The 15,198-nt window shown below is 39.9% G+C and overlaps 1 protein-coding gene across 7 annotated transcripts in view; it reads right to left on the bottom strand.

Moving 5' to 3' along the window:
- Positions 1-13,737, bottom strand: part of jakmip1 (janus kinase and microtubule interacting protein 1) — a 33,873-nt gene extending 20,136 nt beyond the window's left edge. For 3 of the 7 annotated variants that reach the window (XR_014536790.1, XM_083561485.1, XM_083561490.1), the window contains exons 1-2: positions 13,131-13,737; positions 779-1,067 (exon numbers count right to left, since the gene is read on the bottom strand). Coding sequence is in view for 6 of the 7 variants with exons in the window: in XM_083561485.1 (XP_083417611.1) it covers positions 779-922 (144 nt within the window). In the remaining variant the exon portion in view is untranslated. Of the gene's footprint in view, positions 1-778; positions 1,068-2,518; positions 2,674-12,527; positions 12,649-13,102 lie in introns of those variants that run through there. The other 4 variants (XM_083561489.1, XM_083561488.1, XM_083561487.1 and 1 more) reach the window with 4 other exon arrangements.
- Positions 13,738-15,198: the final 1,461 nt, after the last annotated feature.

The following is a 15,198-nucleotide window of genomic DNA, read 5'->3' as shown; positions in this document are numbered from 1 at the left end:
GAAGTACTTTATTTATCAACATTAACACACTATCCCCTTCAAAATACTCCCCTTGCACAGCAATGGGGGTTCCCAGAGTTCCTGCAACTTCTGGAATATGTCCTAAAGGTCTTCTTTTCAAAGCGTGTCAAGCACCTTCTGCTATTCGCGCTGTATCAAAACGACGACCCTTTGTCTTAAAATCTTTTTGATACCTCCTCTTATACTATAGGTAATACGTGCAAACTCTGTAAATATTCAGCTTCAGTGAGCAATAAATAAGAGCTGTAGTCAAGACAACCAAAAGACCCACACTATTTGGGCTTCAGTCCAGGCCAAGTCTTGAGATCAAGTGAAGATTGAAATGCAAGCGGGACTGATTCGAGGTTGAGAAACCCGTTAAACACTATTTTAGGCAAAGCCTTACTTTCCTTATTACAATTTCATTCATGCACTTTCTTATACAGGCCCAAATGGCAATACGTTTAGCACAATTAAAAGTCAATTAAGAAAATGTTTTAGGACTAGACATTGAACATCTATTCAGTTTCTATACCACTTTAAGTGTACACAGTAAAGGAGGAGCCTTGAGCCTGTCACAGGGAACTTGCAGCCCAAGGTGAAGGAAACCCTGGACAAGGTGCCAACCAATTACACACTACAGTCAATTAAGAAATGCCAATCAGCCTACCACACGAGTTTAGACTGGGAGAGGAAACTTAAGTACCCAGAATAAGCCCCCAAACATTAAACCTAAAAAAAAAAAGATAGGTTTCAACACTGCAACTGATCAACCTACCTTTGCCCTCTCCTGCTGCAGCTCATTTTGTACATCACTTAGTTTGGCCTTCAGTTCTTCATTGGCAGCCTGTAGAGACTCATTCTCCTGTTTTCCTCGGCTCTTTTTAGGGGGCGGGGCTGAATTAGGCGTACTCGCAGACATCCTGCGACTCTCTGATGGTAATCTATTATGATTCCAGGCGTCTTCTCCCCTCAGACGAAACTACCTGTGTCTATGGGGATGGACCACACTACCGTTATCATCCTCCTTTTCATCATCATCAGGCTGAGCAGTGGTGCCTTTCAGCCTAAAAATAAAAACAAGCAGAACTTGTGAGTGTAAACTGAAACTCGGGCTGTACAGTCTGAAAACATGCTCTGCTTAATTGAATATAACCAGAAACACCTGACAGAAACAACTAAAACATTACACACAATGGATCTGATTTTCCACTCAAATAAGCGGAAAGTTTTTTTTAATTCTCTTATTCTCCAGGAGTTTTTAAACATGGAAAAATTTGGTGATCAGGATGGCAAATAATGTTCCAACAACATTCTATTGTTACAAGTCAGACATTACGTATTGAATGCCGAGACAGGTCAAAAAACATTAATGCTCTTCTGCATGGTTGTTGAGAGATTGACTGATGGTTGAAGGAAGATAAAATCAATGACTTGTCGCGAATCAAACCCCACATAAAACATGAGATCTGAATTGCAGAGTGCTGCTATTGCCTCTAGGGTTTCACCAAATGTCAAAACACTACTTAAAATTAATATATAAGATTAAAAGATTAATAAACCTTTATGGGTTTTACTTTCATGAAGGCTGACAATTACCCTAGGGTTGTTTCAGGCCATGTTTTTTTTTCTAATTCAATCCATTTGCATTCGGTCTCACAATAACTTTACATTCTGAAACGGATACTTGTCTTTCTTTAATGTTATTGCCAATATAATGCAACATTCTATTGTTCTACATCTTTGACTGTTATTACTATATACAGCACTGATATCAGACAGACGTTTCAGACAGATTATTTATTTATTTGTTGATTTATCTGGTAATAGAACTGTGGTCTAGGCACTCCATCTAGTGGAGATTGTGTCCAAATTCAAACCCATCATTTATAACACATGCTAGTTTTTATCATGTGAGGCAAACCAAAGCACAATGCAAGGCCAAATATCTCCAGACAAAAGAGAAATGGAATACCATGGTGCGAAAGACATAGCCGTTGTAAAGGTAGTGGTACTATAACAAAAAATGCTATAATATTGAGTACATTTGATTAGTATCTGTGTTAAAAGGAACTGTTACATTATGCAACTTTAAAAAGGAACTACAGAATTTTATAATGCAGGAAGTGTGATGTACAGAACCACCGCTTTCACAACAAAGACACAGGGCAGAAACCATAAAATCCCATTACAGAATGCTATAAAAGTAAAAAAATAAAATAAAAAAAACGAGCAGTAGATCAAAGACACATTTGCATGCAAGATGCTAAATCAAGTTTATTGCCATTAAGAAGTCTTTGAAAAATTTACGAGGCTGAAACTACTGGTCACATGTGGAACACAAACGCACTTGACTGTAAGCTCTTATTTAAAAAAATGTTTCAAAGCAGTCAACTGAATGAGCTTAGGTAAATCAGATTACTGAAAAGAGTGAATCGAGCCTGAAAATATGTGAGACATCCAAAGCAAGCAAAGATTTCTGTCAAAAATAGGTCATAAAAGAAATTTCTGAATTTACCTTACTGGTGAAATACACACCTTTCTTTCTTCTCAAACACACATGTAGACAAACACACGCATGATGAACAAACCCAAAGTGTTTATCCAAACTCAAACAGCTGTCTAGTACTCAATGAGCTCCACCCTCAGGACAGGATAAAACCAGGTAGGTAGTCACGAGGTGGTGGGAGTAGTAAAAGTGGGTGTGTGAGAGAGAGACAATATTACTGCACCACTACACTACAACACTTCTGTCAACCTTTGTGACTTTATATCACTGCTATCTTAAGTCATATAAGCACTTAAAATATAAATTAATAAAAAAAATAAATAAATAAATAAATGTGTGACTCAGGAGCAATTTATCTGTTCAACAAGCAAATAAAGTTGGATTCCTGTTTTATTTTATGACCTTAAATAATATTGTGCCCAATTGAGCCAAAAACAATATGACAATAAATATATTAATATTGGGATGCCACAATTAAGTAAAACCCCAGTGGACGAGCGATTTAATCTGTTCCGAGACCTCATTTGATCGCTTATTTCTGCATTTAGAAAGCATTTGTAGCCTATTTTAACAAACAAATACACTGCAAATGACTGTATTGACATAAAGAAATACATTATTAATTAGATAATAAAATACTGTAATAAAATGAATAAAAATACGGTACCGTATGGTAAACACAATTTAACACTTACCCATGTGGTAGTGGTTGATTGCGAGTGTGAGAAGGTGGTAGATGGTAAGAGAGGAAGGAAGTTGATTTTTGAAAGGAGAATCTCCTTCTCTTAACCGTCTCTTTATTCTTTACTATGGTGCTTATGGTAGAGCTAGACACCCCATACTGCTGAGATAGGTCACGAGTACGCACACCACGCTCGTACTTTTCGAATATTTCCTTCTTGGTTTCAATTGTAATTCTATTTACTTTCTTTTTCCCAGCACCATCACTGATTTTCTTGGGAGACAATTTTCAAGATTCCTAGTGAAATAAAAATATAAGACTAAAAAAAGTTATGTTTTTGCTGCACTGAACAACAAGAGCGACCGAGCGACACGAGATCAACTAAGCGACTGATGCTACCCTTGGCCGAAAGCGGGAAACCGGCAGCGTGGATTTGCTCGTGCCTTCGAAATTTGCTTGCAAAATAGGGTCAATTTTTGCGAGCACGTTCGCTCGTATCTTCGTTTGCTCGTAGTATTAGTTGCTCGTACAACGGGGTTTTACTGTACATAGTAGATATTAGCACAGTATTGTATTAATAGCACAGTATTGTATATTCAGTGTATACAGTAGGTTTATTGGTTGGCGCTCTCTTGTGCTATGTGTATTGTCCCACACTGTCTTGTGTTGTCTGTCTTTACTGTTTTTCGTCTACACTGTTTGCACTTGGTTGCACTTTATGTAGCTTTATGTTGTGTGTTGTAGCTCTATGTTGTTTAGTGTAGCACCAGGGTCCTGGAGGAACGTTGTCTCATTTTTACTGTGTACCACTGTGTGGAGTAAAAATGACTATAAAATCCTCTTGACTTGATTTGACTGTGATACTTTTTTATCCCACATTTTATATTTCTTAATAACAATCACAATCTCTGAATCAGAGCAGCTGATTGAATGTAAAAAGTTTTGTACTATTCATTTTGCACAAAATTCGTTTCCCTGCTTCATCGATGTTGAATTATTTCATTTCGAAGCTGTTAAATAAACATATTGTGAGACATTATATTCTATTTTGTCACATAATACAACTCTGCACATGCATTATCTCACAATTTTTTATAAGCATCGTGAATATGGTATGAGGCCGGATAGTCTGACTGATAATCAGGTGTAACATACAATGTTTAGGCTCTTAACAGCCTGAGGATCATGTGACTCAGAGGCTTCCAGACACAATACAATCTAATATAAGAGAGAAGATTCATTTCTAAACATGCTCCAGAGGATGTGAGCATCTCGTTTTGTCAGATAAATTCTTTGCATTGACTTTATTTTCCAGTGACTTTCTTTCCGACTAACTTCGGGTTGTTTTTAACCTGGATTTTGGGCGTGACAATGCAGCATGACATCGACACCAAGATACTGTTATCATTTTAAAATTGTTTTAAATGCCCAATATTTGTGTTTTTCATTAATTAAAAAACAATGCACTTTTTAAGCAATTTGCTAGCTGCCTTTATTTTGGTGAAACGTCCCCTATCACATAATTTACAAGCTGAAAAAAAAATAAATAAAAAATGCAGCTTGTTATGTAGCCGAAAAAAACGGCAAATCCCTCTGTCCTAAAGATTTTCCAAAAAATTATGGAAAGTTACGGGTTCAACTTTACACGTTGACACTTAAAGCTCCTTCCAGAAATGCTAAATAAACATGTCCAGACAGAAAGCTCATCATTTCAATTTCTACACACAGGCACATTCAACTTACATAAAAATGATGTATCAGAGAACATGCACGTTATTATAAATATAATACTATTTCAGGGTGGCGGTTATAGAAAATAAAGTAGCACCTTATGGCTGATCAGCATTTATATTTATTTTTTTATTTACATATACCAGGAAGGAGGAAAAGAGGAAGGCCAAGGAGGAGGTTTATGGATGTGGTGAGGGAAGACATGCAGGTAGTTGGGTTGAAAGAGCCAGATGTACAGGACAGGGGGTATGGAGACGGATGATCCGCTGTGGCGACCCCCTAATAGGCGAAGCCGAAAAAAGAAGAAGATACTGTAGCATGCGCTTATCCTAAGATGAGAGCTTTTCCGTCTTCATCCAAACATTCCCAGATACTAGTTATCTTCGCCAATTGTACAATAAATAAGATACTGTATGTGAATTACAGTATTAGCAAAAATAAACAGTAAACTATGGCAAATTATCATTAATAACACGATGACATTACATACAGTCAATGTCAAAAATGACTTGTCGCAGATTTTGAAGGCAAATAATGTGTTTTTGTGTGTGTATCTGTGTGTGTTTTTGTGTGTGTGCGCTGTGGGCTATATATTTGCCACCTGCTTGGTCTTCCTCAAAACCAATCACATAAGAGATGTGCGATATGATCACCTTTAAAACTTGTTTTAGTCCACTTTTATCCGACCTAAATACATATCCCAGTAACATGTCCAAACACATTCCACTTAGCACACTGCCTCCAAATATAAAATCTGCAATAAAGCCCATGTACAAATAGGCTCTCCGTTCATAATGAAACATTCTCTCTCTCTCTCTCTCTCTCTCTCTCTCTCTCTCTCTCTCTCTCTCTCTCTATATATATATATATATATATATATATATATATATATATATATACAGTGAGGAAAATAAGTATTTGAACACGCTGCTATTTTGCAAGTTCTCCCACTTAGAAATCATGGAGGGGTCTGAAATTGTCATCGTAGGTGCATGTCCACTGTGAGAGACATAATCTAAAAAAAAAAAAATCCAGAAATTACAATATATGATTTTTAAACTATTTATTTGTATGATACAGCTGCAAATAAGAATTTGAACACCTGAGAAAGTCAATGTTTATATTTGGTACAGTAACCTTTGTTTGCAATTACAGAGGTCAAACGTTTCCTGTAGTTTTTCACCAGGTTTGCACACACTGCAGGAGGGATTTTGGCCCACTCCTCCACACAGATCTTCTCTAGATCAGTCAGGTTTCTGACCTGTCGCTGAGAAACACGAAGTTTAAGCTCCCGCCAAAGATTCTCTATTGGGTTTAGGTCTGGAGACTGGCTAGGCCATGCCAGAACCTTGATATGCTTCTTACAGAGCCACTGATTGGTTATCCTGGCTGTGTGCTTCGGGTCATTCTCATGTTGGAAGACCCAGCCTCGACCCATCTTCAATGCTCTAACTGAGGGAAGGAGGTTGTTCCCCAAAATCTCGCAATACATGGCCCCGGTCATCCTCTCCTCAATACAGTGCAGTCGCCCTGTCCCATGTGCAGAAAAACACTCCCAAAGCATGATGCTACCACCCCCATGCTTCACAGTAGGGATGGTGTTCTTGGGATGGTACTCATCATTCTTCTTCCTCCAAACACGTTTAGAGGAATTATGACCCAAAAGTTCTATTTTGGTCTCATCTGACCACATGACTTTCTCCCATGATTCCTCTGGATCATCCAAATGGTCATTCTTAAACTTAAGACGTGCCTGGACATGTGCTGGTTTAAGCAGGGGAACCTTCCGTGCCATGCATGATTTCAAACCATGACGTCTTAGTGTATTACCAACAGTCACCTTGGAAACGGTGGTCCCAGCTCTTTTCAGGTAATTGACCAGCTCCTCCCGTGTAATTCTGGGCTGATTTCTCACCTTCCTTAGGATCATTGGGACCCCACGAGGTGAGATCTTGCATGGAGCCCCAGACCGAGGGAGATTGACAGTCATGTTAAGCTTCTTCCATTTTCTAATGATTGCTCCAACAGTGGACCTTTTTTCACCAAGCTGCTTGGCAATTTCCCCGTAGCCCTTTCCAGCAATGTGGAGGTGTACAATTGTGTCTCTAGTGTCTTTGGACAGCTCTTTGGTCTTGGCCATGTTAGTAGTTGGATTCCTAATGATTGTATGGGGTGGACAGGTGTCTTTATGCAGCTAACGACCTCAAACAGGTGCATCTAATTTAGGATAATAAATGTAGTGGAGGTGGACATTTTAAAGGCAGACTAACAGGTCTTTGAGGGTCAGAATTCTAGCTGATAGACAGGTGTTCAAATACTTATTTGCAGCTGTATCATACAAATAAATAGTTTAAAAATCATATATTGTGATTTCTGGATTTTTTTTTTTAGATTATGTCTCTCACAGTGGACATGCACCTACGATGACAATTTCAGACCCCTTCATGATTTCTAAGTGGGAGAACTTGCAAAATAGCAGGGTGTTCAAATACTTTTTTTCCTCACTGTATATATATATATACAGTGAGGAAAATAAGTATTTGAACACCCTGCTATTTTGCAAGTTCTTCCACTTAGAAATCATGGAGGGGTCTGAAATTGTCATCGTAGGTGCATGTCCACTGTGAGAGACATAATCTAAAAAAAAAAATCCAGAAATCACAATATATGATTTTTAAACTATTTATTTGTATGATACAGCTGCAAATAAGTATTTGAACACCTGTCTATCAGCTAGAATTCTGACCCTCAAAGACCTGTTAGTCTGCCTTTAAAATGTCCACCTCCACTACATTTATTATCCTAAATTAGATGCACCTGTTTGAGGTCGTTAGCTGCATAAAGACACCTGTCCACCCCATACAATCAGTAAGACTCCAACTACTAACATGGCCAAGACCAAAGAGCTGTCCAAAGACACTAAAGACAAAATTGTACACCTCCACAAGGCTGGAAAGGGCTACGGGGAAATTGCCAAGCAGCTTGGTGAAAAAAGGTCCACTGTTGGAGCAATCATTAGAAAATGGAAGAAGCTAAACATGACTGTCAATCTCCCTCGGACTGGGGCTCCATGCAAGATCTCACCTCGTAGGGTCTCAATGATCCTGAGGAAGGTGAGAAATCAGCCCAGAACTACACGGGAGGAGCTGGTCAATGACCTGAAAAGAGCTGGGAGCACCGTTTCCAAGGTTACTGTTGGTAATACACTAAGACGTCATGGTTTGAAATCATGCATGGCACGGAAGGTTCCCCTGCTTAAACCAGCACATGTCCAGGCACATCTTAAGTTTGCCAATGACCATTTGGATGATCCAGAGGAGTCATGGGAGAAAGTCATGTGGTCAGATGAGACCAAAATAGAACTTTTGGGTCATAATTCCACTAAACGTGTTTGGAGGAAGAAGAATGATGAGTACCATCCCAAGAACACCATCCCTACTGTGAAGCATGGGGGTGGTAGCATCATGCTTTGGGGGTGTTTTTCTGCACATGGGACAGGGCAACTGCACTGTATTAAGGAGAGGATGACCGAGGCCATGTATTGCGAGATTTTGGGGAACAACCTCCTTCCCTCAGTTAGAGCATTGAAGATGGGTCGAGGCTGGGTCCTCCAACATGACAATGACCCGAAGCACACAGCCAGGATAACCAAGGAGTGGCTCTGTAAGAAGCATATCAAGGTTCTGGCGTGGCCTAGCCAGTCTCCAGACCTAAACCAATAGAGAATCTTCGGAGGGAGCTCAAACTCCGTGTTTCCCAGCGACAGGCCAGAAACCTGACTGATCTAGAGAAGATCTAGAGTGGGCCAAAATCCCTCCTGCAGTGTGTGCAAACCTGGTGAAAAACTACAGGAAACGTTTGACCTTTTTAATTGCAAACAAAGGCTACTGTACCAAATATTAACATTGACTTTCTCAGGTGTTCAAATACTTATTTGCAGCTGTATCATACAAATAAATAGTTTAAAAATCATACATTGTGATTTCTGGATTTTTTTTTTTAGATTATGTCTCTCACAGTGGACATGCACCTACGATGACAATTTCAGACCCCTCCATGATTTCTAAGTGGGAGAACTTGCAAAATAGCAGAGTGTTCAAATACTTATTTTCCTCACTGTATATATATATATATATATATATATATATATATATATATATATATATATATATATATATATATATATATATATATATATATATATGTCACAACATTTATTCCTGTTCAAAGTTGCAATAATTTTTTACCAAGATCTTGCATTGATGATGGGAGAGTTGGACCACTGCTGCTTCCTAATCGGCTTAAGATCTGGACTCTGTGGTGGCCAATCCATGTGTGAAAATTATATCTCATGTTCCCTGAACCACTCTTTCACAATTTAAGCCCCATGAATCCTGGCATTGTCATCTTGGAATATGCCCATGCCATCAGGGAAAAAAAAATTCATTGATGGGATAACCTGGTCATTCAGTATATTCAGGTATTCAGCTGACCTCAATCTTTGGTCACATAACGTTGCTGAACCTAAACCTGACCAACTGAAGCAACCCCAGATCATAGCACTGCCCCCACAGGCTTGTATGGTAGGCACAAGTCATGATGGGTGCATCATATACACATATACAGGTAGTCCTCTACTTGGAGATGCTTTACTACGACCCCATCGTAAGTGAAAAATATCGTAAGTCGAAGATGGTACTATCACTGACAGTCTTTACTGCTTTATGCTGATTGATAATTTTTATTTTCTGCTCCAAACTGATGGCTTTCCAGTTCTTTTTTTCACTACAAGCAGGAGACATACTTGGGTGCTTGGAAATCGTTTTATCACTAAAACTGCTGTTTGAAACAGAAACAAATATACACTCGGTCGCTAGCGAGAGTGGGGCATCTCACAGGGCGAGAGATACGCTAATCCTAGCTGTGTGTCCAACGTATCGTACATCGTACGCTGCTGCCTGTGCCTGTAATTTTGAATATTTTTACAATGTTGTCGTATCGCTATCGTCATCGTAAGATTATATATATATATATATATATATATATATATATATATATATATATATATATATATATATATATATATATATATATATACAGTGAGGAAAATAATTATTTGAACACCCTGCTATTTTGCAAGTTCTCCCACTTAGAAATCATAAAGGGGTCTGAAATGGTCATCGTAGGTGCATGTCCACTGTCAAGTTCTCCCACTTAGAAATCATAAAGGGGTCTGAAATGGTCATCGTAGGTGCATGTCCACCATCAAAAAAATAAATCCAGAAATCACAATATATGATTTTTAAACTATTTATTTGTATGATACAGCTGCAAATAAGTATTTGAACACCTGTCTATCAGCTAGAATTCTGACCCACAAAGACCTGTTAGTCTGCCTTTAAAATGTCCACCTCCACTACATTTATTATCCTAAATTAGATGCACCTGTTTGAGGTCGTTAGCTGCATAAAGACACCTGTCCACCCCATACAATCAGTAAGAATCCAACTACTAACATGGACAAGACCAAAGAGCTGTCCAAAGACACTAGAGACAAAATTGTACACCTCCACAAGGCTGGAAAGGGCTATGGGGAAATTGCCAAGGAGTTTGGTGAAAAAAGGTCCACTGTTGGAGCAATCATTAGAAAATGGAAGAAGCTAAACATGACTGTCAATCGCCCTCGGACTTGGGCTCCATGCAAAATCTCACCTCGTGGGGTCTCAATGATCCTAAGGAAGGTGAGAAATCAGCCCAGGACTACACGGGAGGAGCTGGTCAATGACCTGAAAAGAGCTGGGACCACCATTTCCAAGGTTACTGTTGGTAATACACTAAGACGTCATGGTTTGAAATCATGCATGGCACGGAAGGTTCCCCTGCTTAAACCAGCACATGTCCAGGCACGTCTTAAGTTTGCCAATGACCATTTGGATGATCCAGAGGAGTCATGGGAGAAAGTCATGTGGTCAGATGAGACCAAAATAGAACTTTTGGGTCATAATTCCACTAAACGTGTTTGGAGGAAGAAGAATGATAAGTATCATCCCAAGAACACCATCCCTACTGAAAAGCATGGGGGTGGTAGCATCATGCTTTGGGGGTGTTTTTCTGCACATGGGACAGGGCGACTGCACTGTATTAAGGAGAGGATGACCGGGGCCATGTATTCCGAGAATTTGGGGAACAACCTCCTTCCCTCAGTTAGAGCATTGAAGATGGGTCGAGGCTGGGTCTTCCAACATGACAATGACCCGAAGCACACAGCCAGGATAACCAAGGAGTGGCTATGTAAGAAGCATATCAAGGTTCTGGCGTGGCCTAGCCAGTCTCCAGACCTAAACCCAATAGAGAATCTTTAGAGGGAGCTCAAACTCCGTGTTTCTCAGCGACAGGCCAGAAACCTGACTGATCCAGAGAAGATCTGTGTGGAGGAGTGGGCCAAAATCCCTCCTGCAGTGTGTGCAAACCTGGTGAAAAACTACAGGAAACATTTGACCTCTGTAATTGCAAACAAAGGCTACTGCACCAAATATTAACATTGACTTTCTCAGGTGTTCAAATACTTATTTGCAGCTGTATCATACAAATAAATAGTTACAAAATCATACATTGTGATTTCTGGATTTTTTTTTTTTAGATTATGTCTCTCACAGTGGACATGCATCTACAATGACAATTTCAGACCCCTTCATGATTTCTAAGTGGGAGAACTTGCGAAATAGCAGGGTGTTCAAATACTTATTTTCCTCACTGTATATAATATATATATATATAGACTGAGTATAGGTGAAAAAAAATTATAGAAATGTCGTCCACCTAGTGTAATCATTGCTATGATGAAGGAAATATTGGTGGCAATATCAACAATAATTTGTAAAGACTTATAATCGACAATTGCAATCTAGGACTGTCTGAACAAACCAAAACAGCAGCATAAACAGTGTAATGTGAGTCTGTCAAAATAAACAGTATACCTGGATTACAAAAAGTAAAAAATATAAGATAGAATTTTCCAAGAGCATTTTTCATCATGCACACCCATTAAGCACTTATCCCCACTTACGGCTCATTTAGTGTAAACAAACTCCATGCACGCTTTTGGGAGATAGGAGTGATTTAGGTAATCGTGCATAGAAACAGGTAAACATACCGAGGCTCAGGATTGAACCACTGACCCCAGTAACTGAGATATCAAAAGAATATCAAAAATGTAATTAAAAGAGTTGGCATCCTCGATGACACACTACTATTTTTCCAGGCTGTTTTTAGTTTTCAGCAATTCCAACAGAGCTGATCATTATAATCATCATCATTATCATCAGGCCCTGCATGGACTCAATCTAATGCATTTATGAAGATCGAAACACAAGCAGAGACAAGCAGAACCACACCCCACAGCAACACCTACATCCGAGGCTCACGAATCACCCCACACCACTACTACTCCTGGAAAGCAAGGAACACGAGACTGAGGAATAATGACAATGGAAATAAGACCTGAAGGCGACAGGGTGGTGTCAGATGGAAGCTCAGAAAAAAAGATGGAGATCTTTTATGTAGTCTTGGAACTATAATCACTGCAGTTGCTAAGAGTGCACTTACACTAACATGCAGCCTGTTCTTGATGCACATCAGTAGATCTCTGCTGATGCTCCATACTGTAATGTGCAGCGGCCTTATCCTATTCAATTCTACTGAAATTGGGGTGAAGTAGGCAGAGACAGCATGCAAGGATGCCAGATTGAGTCGAAATCCGGATTCTTAATACATTATTTATTAGAGACACGCGTCTCTACAGGAAATGTGATCTCTAGAAGAAGAATTTTTTAAATTTCCAAATCTAAAAATATGGATAAAAGAAATAGCCAGTTATGGAGGGAAAACGCCCAATCTGGCAACACTGCAAACGCGCGAGCTTAGAGCAGCAGAATCAATACAGCAGTATATGAGGCACGCCCGGTTGTGTTACAATATAAGGAGAGAAAAAAAACCTTGTCAAATGCAACCATTTGATCGGTGCACGCACGTGATGACGTCTGCGTTAGTATCTTTATAAAAATTACATTTGGAAAATGTACATGTGCACAAAATGAACGCATCTCGCGCACGCGGCCAGCATCAGTGCAGATGCTATTAAAGACCTTGCGTTGAAAATGAAAACCGAATTGAGTGGTCACCTTAGCATCGATTTATAAAGCGAGATACCTTAGACCGGTAGTCGCGCGCGGATGAGACAGGACGAGCAATCCGAGTTCACCGCGCGCGTACGAGCGAGCGAGCGCCCGCAGGTTTGTGCCGGTGCTGATCAGTGCAGGACCGCTGTGTGCAATGATCTTTCCGGAGACGTCTTATAAATACAGGACGTAATATCCGAGTAGACATGCAAAGAGGAGGTAATACACTGGGCACGAGAACCAACTGCGCTCTTCCCGCCCACCGTCAACGACGTCATCCGAAACGGGAACCTTTCCTGCAAACACCGGGGAGCACCGGAGACACTTTACTTGCGCGCATCCAGGAGCACTGGGTGCTGAATGGGGAGAAAGAAACACTGCAATGGGAACATGAATGGAGCACGTGTGCAACACTGCATGGCGTCTGCCTCTGCCATTCTTGAAAGAAAACATCCCAAACTGCTAACACAAAGAGTTGTGTAGTGGATTTTGACCTCATCCTTAGGTCGCATAGTGGCATAGTGGGGATTCTTGCTTTTGTTCTTGAATTATGTGTGTGAGATAACAGGCCTTGTCATGTGTCCATCTGAGATGCTTTAGGATCATTGTTTTCCCCCCCTTAATTAATCATGCCAGTAGGTGAATTGAAATGAACTCTAATTGTGACTGTGCTATTTAATGTCTTTACTCCAGGGGTCACCAACCTTTTTGAAACGGAGCTACTTCTTGAGTACCGATTAATATGAAGGGCTACCAGTTTGACACACACAGTTTTCAGTTTGATCTGAAATAACACATTTGCTCAATTTACCTTTTATTATATGTTATTATTAATAATTAATGATATTCATCTATGTGAAGACACTGAACGTGTTAATGATTTCTCATAATAATCATCAACAATGATTTAACAAAGTAGGAAACAGCTATTTTTTAGAAAAGGCCCACAAGCTACTCATGTGGTCCTTGCGGGCTACCTAGTGCCTGTGGGCACCATGATGGTGAACCCTAGTTTAGTTCCACCTCTTCTTCTTTCGGCTGCTCCCATTAGGGGTCGCCACAGCGGATCATCCGTCTCCATACCACGCTGTCCTCTACATCTACATCTTTCCCACCAACTACCTGCATGTCTTTCCTCACCACATCCATGAACCTCCCCCTTGGCCTTCCTCTTTTCCTCCTACCTGGTGGCTCCATCCTCAGCATTCTTCTACCAATATAATTCATGTCCCTCCTCTGCACATGTCCAAACCATCTCAATCTCGCCTCCCTCACCTTGTCACCAAAACATCCTACATGTGCTGTCCCTCTAATAAACTAATTTCTAATCTTGTCCATCCTCGTCACTCCCAACGAAAACCTCAACATCTTCAGCTCTGCTACCTCCAGCTCCACTTCCTGTCTTTTACTCAATGCCACTGTCTCTAATCCATACAACATCTCAGGTCTCACCACAGACCTATAAACTTTCCCTTTCATTCTTGCAGATACCCTACTATCACAAATCTGGTTTAGTTCAACCTGACATACTGTGTCCAGAATAAAACAGTTACTGAAGATAAATGAATGACATGGAAATCTATTTTACAGCAAGGAAGCAAACCCAAAACCCATGTTTTATAGTTTAGATTGTCCATAGTAACTCCGACAGCTTTGCACACTCTTGGCGTTCTCTCACCAGATTCACAAGGAAGTCACCTGAAATGGTTTTTCCAACAATTTTGAAGAAGGTTTTGAGTGCTTGTTGGCTGCTTTTCCTTCACTCTCTAAGCCAACTTATCCCAAATCATCTCAACTGGATTTTAGATTGGGTGATTGTGGAGGCCAGATCATCTGATGCAGCACTCTGTTACACTCCTTACATATCCTAGAGGTGTGTTTGGGATCACTGTCCTGTTGGAAAACAGAAACTAAATGGGATGGCATTGTGCTGCAAAATGCTGTGGTAGCCATGCTGGTTAAGTGGGCCTTCAATTTTATATACAGTAGCAATGAAAATATGGACACACCCTTTTAATCATTTTCAACATTGTACATTAATAGTGAAGATATCCAAAACGATGTAAGTACATGTATGGAATTATGTAGTAAGCGAAAAA

The sequence above is a fragment of the Silurus aristotelis genome (assembly GCF_946808225.1).
Source record: "Silurus aristotelis genome assembly, chromosome: 14".
NCBI lineage: Eukaryota > Metazoa > Chordata > Actinopteri > Siluriformes > Siluridae > Silurus > Silurus aristotelis.
This window is presented reverse-complemented; position numbering and strand designations above follow the sequence as displayed.